This window comes from Canis aureus, chromosome 5 (genome assembly GCF_053574225.1).
Source record: "Canis aureus isolate CA01 chromosome 5, VMU_Caureus_v.1.0, whole genome shotgun sequence".
Taxonomy (NCBI): domain Eukaryota; kingdom Metazoa; phylum Chordata; class Mammalia; order Carnivora; family Canidae; genus Canis; species Canis aureus.
Genome location: NC_135615.1, coordinates 58,809,916 through 58,827,740, shown reverse-complemented (window position 1 = coordinate 58,827,740; position 17,825 = coordinate 58,809,916). Strand labels below are relative to the sequence as shown.

At 43.2% G+C, this 17,825-nt stretch overlaps 2 protein-coding genes across 8 annotated transcripts in view; one reads left to right on the top strand and one right to left on the bottom strand.

Moving 5' to 3' along the window:
- Positions 1–16,025, bottom strand: part of CNOT1 (CCR4-NOT transcription complex subunit 1) — a 100,737-nt gene extending 84,712 nt beyond the window's left edge. For 6 of the 7 annotated variants that reach the window (XM_077898223.1, XM_077898226.1, XM_077898225.1 and 3 more), the window contains exon 1: positions 15,868–16,024. The gene's annotated coding sequence lies outside the window, so the exon portion shown is untranslated. Of the gene's footprint in view, positions 1–15,867 lie in introns of all 7 variants that reach the window. The other variant, XM_077898230.1, reaches the window with a different exon arrangement.
- LOC144313568 (uncharacterized) lies at positions 3,766–17,471 on the top strand. The gene is made up of 3 exons (XM_077896501.1): positions 3,766–3,784; positions 15,348–16,545; positions 17,178–17,471. Exons 1-2 carry the CDS (start codon positions 3,766–3,768, stop codon positions 16,073–16,075), a joined length of 747 nt encoding a protein of 248 aa, XP_077752627.1. The 3' UTR covers positions 16,076–16,545; positions 17,178–17,471.
- The last annotated feature ends 354 nt before the right edge of the window (positions 17,472–17,825 follow it).

The window sequence follows — 17,825 nt, the reverse complement described above, 5'->3', positions numbered from 1 at the left end:
TTATAATTATATGGTCTCATTCATTTGGGGAATATAAAAAATAGTGAAAGGGATTAAAGGGGAAAGGAGAAAAAATGAGTGGGAAATATCAGAAAGGGAGACAGAACACGAGAGACTCCTAACTCTGGGAAACAAACTAGGGGGGGTGGAGGTGACTGGGTGACGGGCACTGAGGGGGGGGCACTTGATGGGATGAGCACTGGGTGTTATTCTATCTGTTGGCAAATTGAACACCAATAAAAATTAAATTTATATATAAAATAAATAAAATAAAAAATATAAAATAAAATAAATAAATAAAATTTAAAAAATTTAAAAAATAAAAAAATAAAATAAAATAATAAAATAAAATAAATAAATAAATAAAATAAATGAAATTAAATTAAATAAAAAAATAACATAACATAACATAACATAACATAACATAACATAAAATAAGGCAGCCCAGGTGGCTCAGCGGTTTAGCACTGCCTTCAGCCCAGGGTCTGATCCTGGAGACCCGGGATCGAGTCCCACGTCGGGCTCCATGCATGGAGCCTGCTTCTCCCTCTGCCTGTGTCTCTGCCTCTCTCTCTCTCTGTGTCTCTGGGCTCAAATATTATTTACAAATTTTTGAAAGTTAATTATTACATTTTGTTAAAAAGAAAAAAAAAAGAAGAAAGCCATTACCTTTAAATATTTCAATTTGGGGGCACCTGGGTACTGCAGTCGATTGAGCGTCACTCTCGGTTTTGGCTCAGGTCAGATCTCATGGGTCCTGGGATTGAGCCCTGTACTCAGGGTAATCTACTTGAAGATTCTCTCCCTCTGCCCTCCCTCTACTTGCATATGTGCACACTCACTCTCCCTCAAATAAGATCTTAGGGACACCTGGGTGGCTCAGTGGTTGAACATCTACCTTTGGCTCAAGGCATGATCCCAGGGTCCAGAGATCGATCCCACGTCAGGCTTCCTGCATGGAGCCTGCAACTCCCTGTGCCTATGTCTCTGCCTTGCTCTCTGTGTCCTTCATGAATAAATCAAATCTTTTGTAAAAAATAAAATCTTAAAACTCTCCTCTGCCCCTTTTCCTGCTTATGCACCCTCTCGTTCTAAGATAAATAAATCTTAAATATTTCCATTTTAAATCTTTGAATGGATCTAAAAAGGTCTTAAATATAACACCCTTATTTGTGCAAATGAGACTTCCCTTTGAGGTCAACTATCAATAATTTGGAGATGATTAAAATGTACATAGGCTTTTCAAGCATAAAACCATCATAAACCTGACTGCAGAAACAAGCTCAAATTCATTCAACTTTGAAATTATTTTTTAATTGGGCAAATTTACTATTATCCCTTATTTTATCAGGATTATATAAAATGTCCCAAATGATCTCCTTCCATTTCACTACAGGATTACTTTATAAATACCTTCATTTGCTAAAGATGACACTCCTATTAATACAAACACTTGAGCCTAGCTCTAAGCCATGTGACTAATTATTTACTTTTTGTTTTCTAGAACACCTACCTCAAGGGGCTTAACAGAATAAATATAGATTTTACTATAGTGCTATGTAACTAAGGCAATTATATATATAAGAACTGGGAAACAAGGGGGCACCTGGCTGGCTCAGTCAGAAGAGCATGTGATTTTATTTTATTTTATTATTATTTTTTTTTTTTAATGATAGTCACAGAGAGAGAGAGAGAGAGAGGCAGAGACACAGGCAGAGGGAGAAGCAGGCTCCATGCACCGGGAGCCCAATGTGGGATTCGATCCCGGGTCTCCAGGATCGCGCCGTGGGCCAAAGGCAGGCGCTAAACTGCTGCGCCACCCAGGGATCCCGAGCATGTGATTTTAGATCATGGTTTTGAGTTTGAGCCCTACGGTGGACGTAGAGATTATTTAAATAAATTGGGGGGGGGGTGGAGCTTAAAAAAAAGAATTGGGAGATGGGAGAGACCGATTTAAAATGCTAAGCACCACCTTACATCAAAAAAATTAAAATCCTTAAGTACAGAACACTGTATTTTAAACACTCTGTATTCTTACGCAATTTATTATTTTTTTATACAATTTTATTTGTCCATGAGACACACAGAGAGAGGCAGAGACACAGGCAGAGGGAGAAGCAGGCTTCATGCAGGGAGCCCGATGCAAGCATCCCAGGACTCCGGGATCATGCCGAGCCAAAGGCAGACACCCAACCACTGAGCCACCCAGGTGTCTCTCTTATGTACTTTAAAGACTGAGAACCACTAAACTTACTAATAGCTCTGGGAAATGTTTTTAGAAAGTATACCAGGGGTGCCTGGGTGGCCCAGTGGCTGAGCATCTGACCGTGATCTTGGGGTCCTGGGATGGAGTCCTACCACAAGCTCCCCGCAGGCAGCCTGCTTCTCCCTCTGCCTCTCTGGGTCTCTCATGAATAAACAAATAAAATCTTTAAAGAAAAAAAAAAAAAAGAGAGAGAGAGAAAGTAAGTATGAATACCAAACTGGGGGACCTGGGTGGCTCAGTCAGTTGAGTGTCTGACTTCAGCTCAAAGTTGTGATTCAGAGTCCTGGGATCAAACCCCGCATCAGGCCCTGCACTCTGTGTGGAGTCTGCTTCTCCCTCTCCCTCTTCCCTCTACTCCTATTCTCTCTCTCTCATATAAATAAATAAAACTGGGGATCCCTGGGTGGCGCAGTGGTTTAGTGCCTGCCTTTGGCCCAGGGCGCGATCCTGGAGACCCGGGATCGAGTCCCACGTCGGGCTCCCGGTGCATGGAGCCTGCTTCTCCCTCTGCCTGTGTCTCTGCCTCTCTCTCTCTCTCTCTCTCTCTCTCTCTCTCTCTGTGACTATCATAAATAAATAAAAATTTATAAATAAATAAATAAATAAAACTTTTTTTAATGGAATATTAAACTTTAATGTAATCTCTAAGACAACCAGGAAAGTCCTTCACATCTATTCCTTTTCCCCTAACATCCAGTTATGCCAGTTATGCCAAAAATATCTCTGTAAAAGCAATTTGGTGTCCCACTCACTTCTGCCAGCAATCTTGGTATTATCTCCTAACTGGCTCTAAGTATCAACAGGTACTTCAAGAAGCCAAAGAGGCCAGATCCAAGGCTATCAGTTTTTTAAAACTCCAAATGCCAATATTAAAAATATATGGGGATACCTGGGTGGCTCAATCAGTTAAGCATCCAACTCGATTTCGGCTCAGATCATCATCTCAGAGTTGTGAGCCTCCATAAGATTCTCTCTCCTTGGGATACCTGAGTGGGTTCAGTGGTTGAGCATCTGCCTTTGGCTCGGGATGTGATCCCAGGGTCCCAGGATCGAGTCCCACATCAGGTTCCTCGCAGGAAGCCTGCTTCTCTCTCTGCCTGTGTTTCTGCTTCTCCCTGTGTCTCTCTCATGAATAAATAAATAAATCTTTAAAAAAAATAAAAGATTCTCCCTCTCCCTCTGTCCCCACCCCCACTTACACATGCTCTCTCTCTAAACATACATATATATGTATATATGTATATGTACATGTATATGTATATGGAGGGGCGCCTGGCTGGCTCAGTTGGTGGAACGTCCAACTCTTGATTTTGGAGTTTTAAGTTCAAGCCCCCTGGTGTGTGTAGAGATTATATAAAAATTATCAAAAAAAAAAACAAAAAAAAAAGAATACTTAAGTCTACCAACACTACAGACTGACCTTGAAAATTCTTACCAACTCTTATAAGTAGCATTCCAATTTTTAAGTCATCAAGCTGAGCGATCTCTTTTCTCCAACTATGGCAATGCTCTACATCGGTACTGTCCAATGTGGCAGGTACTAACCACATGTGGCTCCTTAAAGTGTGTCTAGAGTGACTAAGGAACTCAGCTTTCTTAAAAATTTTATGTAATTTTAACTAATCTTAGTATAAACTAAACAGCCAACATGTGGGTAGTGGCTACCATATTGTACAAAGTTGTAAATTTCTAATGATCCATATAAATCAAGAAAGGTAGCTTATTTTAGCATCCAAAAACAACCAATACGAATTTTCCTAGATGCCTCACTTTTCCCCTTGGTTTCCTTAAAAGAAAGAGCTCACTATTTCCTATGGGACTTTATAACCAATAACTAAATACCAACTCAAAACAAAATACTCATCCTGGTATTTAAAATTCCTTCAAGGGATCCCTGGGTGGCGCAGCGGCTTGGCGCCTGCCTTTGGCCCAGGGCGCGATCCTGGAGACCCGGGATCGAATCCCACATCGGGCTCCTGGTGCATGGAGCCTGCTTCTCCCTCTGCCTGTGTCTCTGCCTCTCTCTCTCTCTCTCTCTCTCTCTCTCTCTGTGACTATCATAAATAAATAAAAATTAAAAAAAAAAAATTCCTTCAAGAGGCAGGGATTCTAGATTTACAGTACATAGTTCTGAACCCAAAATGTTGGTTCACTTATTAAAGTCTTAATTATAATTACTGTGTACAAAATAGAGCAACTTATCGAAGTATAATCACAACAAATACACAGAATTGTTCTAATCATTTTTCATATATTAACTTAAACCTGTTAAACTCTTTGTGAGAAAGGTATTATATCATGTTTATAGATGAAGAGGACTGCCTGGCACCCTCAGTTGGTAGAGCATTTATGTGACTCTTGCTCTCTGGGTTTGGAGTTCAAGCCCCACTTCAGTCCTAGAGCTTACTTTAAAAAAGAAAAACATACATACATAATATATGTATGTATGTAAAGAATAGTTTGACTTGCCATTACTAATAAAATTTTAAAGACAAATTTTTTTCTTGGGGGGGGTGGCGGGGCACAGAGGGCAAGAGATAATCTTAAGCAGCCTCTACGTCCAGTGCAGCATCCAATGCCAACTCAATGCAGAGATTCATTTTTTTTTAAGATTTTATTTATTTATTCATAGACACACACAGAGGGAGAGAGAGAGAGAGAGACAGAGACAGAGACACAGGCAGAGGGAGAAGCAGGCTCCATGCAGGGAGCCTGACGTGGGACTCGATCCCTGGTCTCCAGGATCACACCCCAGGCTGAAGGCGGCGCTAAACCGCTGAGCCATGGGGGCTGCCCTCAATGCAGAGATTCAATCTCACAACCCTTGAGATCATGATCTGAGCCAAAATCAAGAGTGGGGTTGAGCCAACCAACTAAGCCACAGATACCCCTAAAGACAGTATTTAATAGAACTTTAAAGAACTGGACAGTAGAGGTAAGATGATTCAAAAAACAACATAAGCCCTTGTATTGTACCTTCAAAATCATTGTCTAAATCACTGTTTCACTTATTTAAAGATTTTATTAATTTATTTGAGAGAGAGAACATACAAGCATGGGGAACAGTAGGCAGAGGGAGAAGCAGGCTCTCTGCTGAGCAGGCAGCCCAACGCAGGGCTGGATCCCAAGACCCTGGGATCATGAACCAAGCCGACAGCAGATGCTCAATCAAATGAACCACCCAGGCAACCCTAAATAATTGTTTTAATACCAACTCCTAAAACAAGCCAACCCTGATCTAAGTAACTCCAACCTTACATAAAGTATAAAGAGTAAGAGTTTTAGAATTCTAAAGCCCCAATTCTGCAATGAATACTCAAGAGTCATCTTTAATTCATTTCCTTTTCATCCAGGAAATGAACTCTTTAAAAACATATCATGTGAAAATGGCCTACATATCCATCAAAAGGGCACTGGTTAAGTAAACCATAAAAAGGAATATTATGTAATAACAAAAAAAAAAAGTTATAAAGATTGGAAATTATCTATTGGAAGGAAAACAAGTTACAGAATATATATATATATATATATATATATATATATATATCCTTATATGCAGATATCTAGAATGATACAAAAATAACTATCTAAAAAGATAGGTGAAAGGAGCTAAGGGGAGGCACCTTGGTGGCTGAGTTAGTTGAGTCTGCCTTCAGCTCAGGTCATGATCCCAGGGTCCTGGGACAGAGCCTATCAACTACAGGAGCAGGCTCCCTGCTCAGCGAGGACTCTGCTTCTGTTTCCCTCTGTTCTTCCACCCACTTGTGTATGGGGGCATGTTTGCTCTCTCTCTCTCTCAAATAAAAGAAAAAAGAAAAGAAACTAGGAACTTTCTTTCCTACTGAAACAGAAAAAAATTTTTTTTTCAAATTTTTATTTATTTATGATAGTCACACAGAGAGAGAGAGGCAGAGACACAGGCAGAGGGAGAAGCAGGCTCCATGCACCGGAAGCCCGACGTGGGATTCGATCCCAGGTCTCCAGGATCACGCCCTGGGCCAAAGGCAGGCGCCAAACCGCTGCGCCACCCAGGGATCCCTGAAACAGAAAATTTTTAAGACAAAATACCAAGTCAACTAAGTTTTGCATATTCCTAGATTCTCTCTACAACATCCTTTTCAATGGAGATCATTCACCTTACTCACTGAGCAGCAAACAGTTTAACACAGAAGGTCTGAGATTGCTATCCTTAGAAAGACATGCCAGGTTGGCCTTTGGCTGTTAGAACTTCTTTTGTGGAAAACTAATACACACTCCCAGAACCAAGTGAGAGTGGTTCCCTGTGCCTAAGCTGCACACACACACACAAAAAATATATGGTTTATGTTGAACACCTGCCTTCCCTCCAGGAATCTGGAATTTTAGTGTGTAGTAGGTAGATGATGCCCACATGACAAGTTCCCAGGAACAATCCTAGGCACTGAGTCTCTAACGAGCTTCCCTGTTAACATTTCACACACGTGTTGTCACAATTCCTTGCTGAAGGAATTAACTATGTCCAGTATGACTCCACTGGGAAAGGCACTAGGAGAGGTTCAGCTTGAGAGCATGAGTGCAGTTTCCTTAGACTTCCCCTTGGTTTCCTCAAAAGAAAGAGCTCACTATTTCCAAGGGGGCTTTATAGCCAATAACTAAATACCAACTCAAAACAAACAAATAAAAAAATAATATAAATGTCTACTCTGTTAAGCCACTGGTATCTTGGGGTTGTTTGTTACAACACTAACCTCATATGCCTTTTCCCTTTGCTGATTCTGCTCTGTATTCTTTTGCTGTAATAAATCACAGCCCTAAGTACAACCCACAAACTAACCTTGCCAAGGGCCAAAAATGAAATGTCTGCTGGAGGTAATTGAGACCCAATTTGTGCCTTTTTTCTCTCATGTAGATAATCCATTTCAGACTTCTGGATTTTATCATAAAGACGATCCTGGAAGCTATGTGGATTGGTCTGAGTATATTTTAGGTAATAAGTGAGTAAGAGAGACACATGATCACCAAATCTGTTCCCTCTTCTTGGCGAAACAGCTAAACTACATTTCTCAGCCTCTTTTGCATAGGTGTAGCCAAGAAACTAAGTTCTAGCCAATGAAATGTAGACCATAAGTGATGCCAGCCACTTCCAGACCCGGTCCAGAAAACCTCTTACTCATGACCCTTTGGTTTTTTTCACAATCTGCCAGCTAAATGAAGAGGACTCCCTCTAGAGAAAACCAGAGCTATAAGCTGCAAAGACTCTGGTTTCCTGAATTACCCCACAGAAGGCAACCTAATGAACACCCAACGAAAGTTATCTGAGGAAAGTTATCTGAATATAAATGTCTAGGGACACCCAGGTAGCTCAGCGGTTAAGCATCTGCCTTCAGCTCAGGGCATGATCCCAGAGTCCCGGGGTCTGGTCCCACATTGAGCTCCTTGCAGGCAGCCTGCTTCTCCCTCTGCCTGTGTCTCTGCCTCTCATGAATAAATAAATAATTAAAAAAAAAAAAAAAGCACTGGGTGTTATACTATATGTTGGCAAATCAAACGCCAATAAAAAATATACAAAAAAATAAAAAATAAAAACCTTGCTGTTCTGAGCAGGTGAAGAAAAAAAATTAAAAGAAAAAGAAAGCTAAGCTAACATAAAACTATTTTTTAGAACAGAGCTGAAGCTGACAAGGGTTATGGAAATATTCAAAAGCATAGTGGTCACCAAGTAGTAAATAGATTTGAAATAACAAAAACAAAAAGAAAAAGAAAAAGAAATGAGATAACAAATGGAGAAAGAGCTGCAACTGCTTCCTAACCATGACACTTTTTTTTTTTTAAGATCTCATTTTCTTATTCATGAGAAACGGAGAAAGAGGCAGAGACACAGAGGGAGAAGCAGGTTCCTCGAAGGAGGCCAGATGCAGGAATCGATTCCCAGACCCCAGAATCAAGACCTGAGCCAAAGGCAGATGCTCAACTGCTGACCCACCCACGCATCCTCTAACCATGCCACTTTATTTTTTTTTTTTTAAACTGTATTATTTTTTTTTATAATTTTTTTAAATTTTTATTTATGATAGTCACAGAGAGAGAGAGAGAGAGGCAGAGACACAGGCAGAGGAAGAAGCAGGCTCCATGCAGGGAGCCCGATGTGGGATTCGATCCCGGGTCTCCAGGATCGCGCCCTGGGCCAAAGGCAGGCGCTAAACCACTGCGCCACCCAGGGATCCCTAACCATGCCACTTTAAATAAGCTATTTTACTGGAATCAATAGAATCTTAATACTGTTAAAAAGAACCTTTCATAGCCTTTTGTAGATACTTTCAGAATTTTACAAGACTTAATCGAATCCATACATTAGCACAGCATGACATATTGTTAGTGTTAGCAAATAAACCATTTTACTTCTATATTTATTTATTCAGGTAAGCTCTACACCCAACGTGGGGCTTGAATTCATGACCAAGACCAAGAGACCCATGCTCTATGGACTGAGCCAACCAAGAACCCCAATAAATCCCTATTTCTTAAAAACAGAAAGTGAACCAGGAAAAGTACTCCAAAACCAAAAAAGAATCAAGTTCTTTTTTTAATATTTTTTTTAAATTTTTTATTTATTTATGATAGCCACAGAGAGAGAGAGAGAGGCGCAGAAACACAGGCAGAGGGAGAAGCAGGCTCCATGCACCGGGAGCCCGACGTGGGATTCGATCCCGGGTCTCCAGGATAGCGCCCTGGGCCAAAGGCAGGCGCCAAACCGCTGCGCCACCCAGGGATCCCAAGAATCAAGTTCTTGATCCGAAATCAACCGAATATTAAGAAGCACCAACCCAGGGATCCCTGGGTGGCACAGCAGTTTGGCGCCTGCCTTTGGCCCAGGGCGCGATCCTGAAGACCCGGGATCGAATCCCACGTCGGGCTCCCGGTGCATGGAGCCTGCTTCTCCCTCTGCCTGTGTCTCTGCCTCTCTCTCTCTCTCTGTGGCTATCATAAATAAATAAAAATTTAAAAAAAAAAAAAAAGAAGCACCAACCCAGTAGTAATTACAAAATTATAAAGCTACATAGTATATAATATACTTGACTACTAAAAGATAACGGAGTATCCTTCTTGGAGCTACTTAAAACTACACCAGGGATTCCTGGGGGGCTAAATCAGTTGGGCGTCTGACTCTTGGTTTTGGTCCAGGTCCTGGTCTCATTGGAGGTAGGACTGGACTAGAGCCTGGCTTCCTGCTCAGCGGGGAGTCTGCTTGGGACTCTCTCTCTCCCTCTGTTCCCCCTACACACTTTCTCTAATAAATAAGTCATACACACACACACATATATAACTACACCAAGAGAAAACTTACTTGTATCTGTCAGAATTCAATTTATAGTGCTCAAGAACATTTTAAAACCTAAGTCCTTTCCTATCCTTTGGTGGTCTTAACAGAAGTGCGAGTTAATTTACACTAAGGTTAATTAATGACCACTCACAATAACTGTAACTGAAAAGGTCGACTTTTTGTCAGTTTAGAGTTTTATATTTTCACAGTGAAGAGAAGAAACACTCAAATCTCATGTCTTATCCTACAAAAAATTTCCGGGGGGGGTGGGGGGGTGGATTTTGTTTCCTTTAGTCACAACTAAGAAAATCTTCTCCAAATGAACATTGGAGGTATCTCACAATAAAGGTAGGTCAAGTCATTACTCTATACATATGAAACATATACAGTCCTGCGTGTCAATTATGTCAATAAAACAGGAAGAAACACTCATTAAAAGTAAAGAAAAGGGATCCCTGGGTGGCACAGCGGTTTGCGCCTGCCTTTGGCCCAGGGCGCGATCCTGGAGACCCAGGATCGAATCCCACATCAGGCTCCCAGTGCATGGAGCCTGCTTCTCCCTCTGCCTATGTCTTTGCCTCTCTCTCTCTCTCTCTGTGACTATCATAAATAAATAAAAAATAAAATAAAATAAAATAAAATAAAATAAAATAAAATAAAATAAAATAAAAGTAAAGTAAAGTAAAGAAAAAAATCTTCCTAGGTAATTAATTACCCAAGAAACAATTTAATTCTGTAGAAAGCTATTTTTAATAGATATTCATGATGTGCTAAAATCCAATCCACTAAATGAAAGTGAAATCCTGAACTACCAAACCAACCTCCAGAGATTTTAATTATACAATGACAAACTCCTTCAAAAAAACAAATGGTTGGGGAATCCCTGGGTGGCTCAGTGGTTTAGCACCTGCCTTCGGACCAGAGCGTGATTCTGGAGTCCCGGGATTGAGTCCCATGTCGGGCTCCCTGTGTGGAGCCTGCTTCTCCCTCTGCCTGTGTCTCTGCCTCTCTCTCTCTCTCTCTGTGTCTCTCATGAATAAATAAATAAAAATCTTTAAAAAACAAAAAAACAAAAAAAAAAACAAATGGTTAACCACAAAGATTATGGGTTTTTTGTTTTTTAAGTAGGCTCCACACCCAGCATGGAGCCCAACGGGGAGACTGAATTCACACCCCTGAGATCAAGACCTAAGCTGAGATCAAGAGCCAGATACTTGGGGCACTTGGGTGGCTCACTCAGTTGAACATACCCTTGATTTTGGCTCAAATCATGATCTCAGGATCATGAAATCAAGCCTCTCATCAAGCTCTGCACTCAAGCCAGGAGTCTGCTTCCCCTCTCCCGCTCATACATGCACACTCTCTCTCTAAAATCAATAAATCTTAAGGGGAAAAAAAAGTCTGAAACTTAACTGACTGAGCCACCCAGGTGCCCCTATGCTCTTCTTTGATTAGTAAATTCATATATCTTTCTTTTCCTTGTACTGAACTCAAGCAGAATATGGAAAGACAGAATGAACATCAGGATACAGTAGGAGGGACACCTGGGTGGCTCAGCTGTTGAGCATCTGCCTTTGGCCCAGGGCGTGATCCTGGAGTCCTGGGATTGAGTCCCACGTCTTCCTGCAGGGAGCCTGCTTCTCCCTCTGCCTTTGTCTCTCCCTCTCTCTCTGTGTCACTCATGAATAAATAAATAAAAACTTAAAAAAAAGAATACAGGGATCCCTGGGTGGCGCAGCGGTTTGGCGCCTGCCTTTGGCCCAGGGCGCGATCCTGGAGACCCGGGATCGAATCCCACATCGGGCTCCCGGTGCATGGAGCCTGCTTCTCCCTCTGCCTGTGTCTCTGCCTCTCTCTCTTTCTCTCTCTGTGACTATCATAAATAAATAAAAATTAAAAAAAAAAAAAAAAAAAAAAGAATACAGTGGAAAACCTGGTCTGTCTGACCTTAAACTAAGAAAGTCACCTTACTTTCCTCAGCTTCTATTTCCTAAAGAATGATACCATAATTCTGTATGACTAGCTCTCAAAGTGTAACCATCTAAAAGATGTCAACAGAATTATAAGTTTATAGTTCCAAGAAAAAGGCTCTATACATCTACCCTAGTGGAACAAATGAAGCATTATCCAATTACAATTCAGGGCAATGAGGCAGAAAAAATTTACAAGGCAAAACAGTATATGCTATATGTAACAAAACTGACCAAGAGGTATTTAAGAAACCAATCTTGTTAGGAATATCAGTGCAAAGACTTCTATAGACAGTATATTTGAGTTTGAATGATAGATGTTTTGGTAGACACAATGACTTTCCAGATAAAAGAGATAAAGGATAAAGATATATTTAGGAACCACTATGTAACAGTCTTTTGACTACTACAAGATAGTAATATGATGCCACAGGTAGGAAAAGGATCAACACACAGCTCCAGGCCAAGGGATTTGAAGGACTTTTGAGCAGAGAATGCCTATTTTTCAAACCAGTGACTTAGGAGGCAATCTGGCAGTAAAGAATTAATTATATTCCTGGAATTATTTACACTTGGAATGTACTTACATATTACTTATGTAATTAAAAAACAATCAATAAATCATGGGGAAGATACGGGAGATTAGTTAGAAAGCTACTGCAAAGGGGTGCCTGGGTTGCTCAGTCAGTTGAGTGCCAACTTTTTTTTTTTTAAGATTTTTTTTTTTTTTTTATCCTTGAGACACAGAGAGAGAGAGAGAGAGAGACAGAGACACAGGCAGAGGAAGAAGCAGGCTCCTCACAGGGAACTCGATCCCAGGACCCTGGGATCACACCCTGAGCCAAAGGCAGACACTCAACCAGAGCCACCCAGGCAGCAACTTCTGATTTTAGTTCAGGTCATGACTTCTGGGTCTGGGGCCCGGGGTGGGCTCCATGCTCAGTGTGTAAGTCAACTTGAGGAAAAAAGAAAGCAAGCTACTGCAAAAAGGCAAGGGTGGGCTTCAGGGGGCGCCCGGCTGGCTCAGTAAGTAGAGCATGGGACTCCATCGTGGAGTCATGAGTTCAAGCCCCACACTGGGAGTAGAGAAGAGAAAAAGAAAGAAAAAGTCTGAAACAAAGGGTTAACTATTCTTAGGATTAATCTAATAAAAATTTAAAAGTAACACTGCATTTCAATTATCTGAAAGGGAAAATGCTGAGCTCTTAATGAGGATTAAGAACAGAAGATAAAAAAAAAAAAAAGAACAGAAGATGATGTCTTTTGAAATATGCTTTCATTCCCTTCTATATTTTACATAATTAGTACAACATACACACACACAAACACTTCTCCGGCAGACAATTTAACATCTCATTCAATTTTAGGAATTTCCTAACAACTGTTAACAAAATTAACCGAAACATTTTATCCTGGAAGTTTATGCTGAGCTTTCCAACATTAAAGACAGAAGTCCATTTCTTAAATCAACAGTCTACACTTCCAAAAGCTGTACTTTCTTCAAATCTCAACACAAGGTTTCAGATTAAGTCTACGCCTCTAATTACTGACTTCTTAAAGGTGCTTTTCAATTAATGTTTTATTTGCTTTGCTACAGTCTTACAAACATAAGAGTAAAAAGAACAACGCTAAACTATTGTGTATATATAGGGTGCTAAGGGTTTTGAGCCCCTTTTAGCTTTGAAACATGCTTCTTAAAAATTGTGAGCAAACAGAAAAGGAAATGTAGGACTTTGCTATATATAAGGTCTTAAAATAAGACTCGGTGGGATGCCAGTTTGAAATGTCCCAGCAGGAAGTTCAGTTTGGTCAGAGGGCCATTTAAAAATGCTTCAGCTAATATTTTTAAATGACCTGAAAGTTAGTTTTGTACTAATAAAGTATACCAAAGTTCATAAAATACAGCATTTCAAAATGGCAGGCTATTATTTTTGGTCACTCCAGAAGCATAAACATCTTAACAAAAATTAGTGCCTTAAAGAATGTGTGAGGGGATCCCTGGGTGGCTCAGCGGTTGGACTCCAGCCTTTGGCTCAGGGCGTGCGTGATCCTGGAATCCTGGGATGGAGTCCCACATCGGGCTCCCTGCATGAAGCCTGCTCTCCCTCTGCCTGTGTCTCTGCCTCTCTCTCTGTGTCTCTCGTGAATAAATAAATAAAATCTAAGAAGAAGAAAGAAGAAAAAAGAAGAATGTGTGAGCATTTAATTAGAATTATGGACAAATTCCCTTCCACGCACTGAATGCCCAAAATTTTGTTACCTCATGGAATGAAAAAAAAAAGTCAAGTTCATCAACTCAGGCTGCTCAAAAAGTTTTTCATAACTACGTATCAGAATCTAACAAAAAACATGCTTAGAGAAAGCAACATGCAATGATGAGATCAGTCTTTAAGCAGGGTCTTGAACAGACAGCATTTCCTCTTGTGTTCATACAGTTATACAGTTTGTTTCTAAACGACATAACCCAAAGTTAAAACGTCACAGTACTTAGCCTGACAAGATTCCATTTTGAAGAGAGTGGGATTTAAACAAGCCTAGTAGAAATTTAGAGATTAGAGGAAAAAAACTAAGCCAGAAACTAATATATTTGACTTAGGAACCAAAAGCATTTCAGTCCCACCAAGATGCCACAAAACCCTGCTTTAAAACCTCTAAGGTTATATCTTAAGCAAGAAAGGGAAACGCTGTCAGTTATTAATGGTCCAGTCTTTGTTCCTTGATTCTAGAGTTAAGTTTCCAATAAAGGTCTTGGGACCAACACTTGTTGAAAAGGGACCAACCCTCTCAACAGGTTTTATCAACATACTACCATTTTAAAGTAAAACTGGATGCCTAAAACTTTATGTATCATCGGCTCATTTTCTGCTAAGACAAGGTAACAATTTGCAGTGTCCCAAAACAAGACTACTTAAACTGTTACCATATATATTAATAGCAAAAATACCACGCTGCCCAGCTTTAGAAGGATAAAGTCAACCTGAGCCACACATTACTAACATATTAAACCCAAATACCCCAACAAAAACAGGCTTGCTCTAAATGTTTGACCTTTCTAATTTTTTCCTTGTCCTCCCCTTTTTTTCATATATGTATCCTTATTCCTATCAAACGGATTGTCACGAGGGCCATGATCAGAATTTTTTACCCCCCAAATACTCAATTATAGTTTATTCAAATTACTGGCTGTTAAATCTTCCAAGGCAACAGAATTACAGAGAAAAGGGGAAAGAAGCATCGTTACTCTGCTTACAGGAAGAAAACACTTTTTTTATTAGAGTCCTAAGCAATGGGACATTTGATTGGGTGGCTTCGGGGGGGGGAAAGCCTACTTCTCAAAGTTTACTTTAAACACAGCATTTCCAAACCCACAGGTATCAGACATTTTCTTTCTTTTTTTTAAGCTACAAACCTCACTCCTAGCGGGGATAACGATCTGTGTGAGGCTAGCTGGGCAAGTTTTGCAGAGGAACTGGTACCGAATGAGTTATTTTGTGTTTGGCCTCAAGCAACCTCTCTGCTAGAGGTGCAGGAAGGAAGTCTCTCCCCAGCGCCCAGGCCTACAAGCGCTCCGCTCACTGGGGGGACACTTGGGCGGGGGGGGGGGGGGGGGGGGGCGCCGAGCCGCCTCTACAGCTCAGACTCACCGGCCCGAGTGGGCGACGGCCGACTTCGGAGAGAAGTCGGAGCGCCCCGGCGCGCGACTGGAACAAAACCTGTGGCCAGAAGTAATGAGGAAGTGCTGGCTCCCGCCCGCCCCTCGCACCGGCGGGCACCGAAACACCCGGGGGGTGACAACGTGCTGGGGGCGCAGGGAGCGGGCGGCCGGCTCCGCATCCCCCAGAAAGACCCAGGCGCCTGCAGCCACTCCAGCCACGGACCCTCGCCTCGGGAACTAGGCCTCGGGGGCCGGAGCCCGCTGCACCCCTCCGGAAGCCCGCAGAGAAAGGGGCAGTTGAGGAGCTCGTGGGGTCCGACGAGGGTGCAGCGGGCGCCCAGCGCGGCCCAGCCGCCCCCCCGGCCGCCCCCGCGGCCCCCAGGCCCTGCCGCCTGCCGCCGACCGCCGCGGGGCTCACCCCGCGCTCTGCGCTCCGCTCGCTGAAGCCTCCGCCCCAGCCTCCTCTCTTCAGAGCCCGAAGGCTCCGCCAGCCGTGGAAAGAGCCCGCCGTCTCCCGCCTCCCCACTTCCCGGTCCCGACTGCCCCTCAGCCCGCGGAGCTCCGGGAAACGCTCCCAATGGCCCCTGGACCGCCCCCGTCCCTTCGCCCAGGGGCGCTCGCGCCCCGACGCTGACACCGCCAGCCGGCTGCAGCCGCCGACCCCGGCCCGCCTCACCTCAGGCGGCTCCGGCAGCGCTGGACACAGGAAACTCCTGAGTCCCCGTCTCCGGCTCTCGTCGACCCCCTCTTCGGTTAACTCCGCTTGTTTCTCTACAAAATGGCGCCGGAGGTCGCGCGCTCACGTCGCGGCCTTTCCCCTCCCCGTTCCCATTTCATCATTCGCTGCCCGCCCGAGGAGGGACGGCCCCGGCACCAGCCAATGATGGGCCCCAGCCCGGGGCTCCCGCCCAATCACCGTCAGGTGCCCGCGGATTTAAACCAATCATACACTATCACTTGCAGAAGTCAAGGAAGAAACCAGGCTCCTGCTAGCAACTACCAATCCGGACTCCTACTTCGCGGGCTCGGGCCAATTGCCGCTTCCCCGTCCCTGGGGACGGGAGTCGGGGCCCTCGCGCCTGCGCTCGAGAGGAAGACCAATGGGGAGACGCAGACAACTTCGATTTGGGGCTTCACGGACTTCCCACCTGCCCTCGAGGTCTTCGACCAATCGGAGCCTGGCAGTGCCTCTGAGAAACAATAAATATGGGAGGGGCCCCATAAACCCTCGCCACCCCGCGCGGGAAGTACTTTGAATGAGCGTTAGACACTTTTCCCGACTCTCCTAACCCCTTTCGAAGTGCCGGGTCCGGTATACAGCGGGGCTGCACCCCCCTCCCCTGGCGTCCCTTTGGTAAGAACGCCAGTTACCGGAAAACAAGCCAGGAGCCAGGCTATAACTACGGGCGGGGGGTGGGGCGGGGGGGGGGCTCTGCGTTCTGGGACGTGTAGTCGTCCCTCTGCCCCGCGCACCATCCTTGACGCTGAAGTATCGCGTCTTCTTCCGCCACGGACTGCGTCCTAAGGGTGCATTGCATGCTGGGGAATGTAGTCTCCTACCTGGTCCTAGTTTGCCACACGTTTATCAGAACTTTCTCCTTATCTAGTCCTGCCTATTGAAGAAGGGACCCCTTACAGAAAGATGGGAAGCTAAGATTCTCTTTTTGACTTAGCCCTATTAGCAGTATCAGGATACCTATCAGAGAGGTATCAGAAAGGCTCTCATTAGAAAAAGCATAGAAACATACCTTTGCTGCGATTTACCTATATCGGATTGTAAGATTTTATGGTCACCTGTTCCCACACAAAGGTGGGAGGACGGGGAAGGAAGTGATGACTGCTTGGTTTTTCTACCTTTTGGGGGAAAAAAAAAAAAAAAAGACCCTCCTCATCACTCCATCCTGCATCCTGGGCTAGACTCAGTGGCTTGTCTCCCAACCATCTGTCTCATGCTACCTTTTGTGTCTAAAAATACTTTATTTTAAGATATTTATTTATCTGAGAGAGAGCATCACAGTGAGCGACCACAGACGGGATGAGGAGCAGAGGGAGAAACAGAAGGAGAAGCTGATCCAGGACCCCGGGATCACGCCCTGAGCCAAAGGCGGATGCTCAAACACTGAGCCACCCAGGCGTCTCTTTTTAAAATTTTAAAAGAGACAAAGTGAGACCCATAAAGGTCAACTATCTGAAGTCAACTCTGAAATTCTACAACTAGTTCAGGCCTCAAACATAGATCTCCTAAAATAAGTTGAAATAAAACTGAGTTGCCTTTCCCCACTTCAGTCTGTCTTTGCCAGAAAATGGTTTGCTACTTTATATTGAGGCTGTTCCAGGACATTCTTAACCCACCGACAGTCCCTCCCCTAAAACGACATCAATGCCACTCCTAGAATTTGACTTGCCTTGGGGACTTAGCCAAGTAGCTGTAGGATTCACACAGTAGCCTGGAGATCAAAGTTCTTCAACTGTATGTTGTCAAGAATTCTGGGTGGCTTCTGTCCCTACTCGAAAGCAAAGAGACTTATAGAATGTTCACAAACTAAGAAGTAATGGAGATCATGTGATGTACCTTTTTCATTTTACTGAAAGACATAGTAGGAAATCATGCCCAAACTATTTTACTAGAGACCT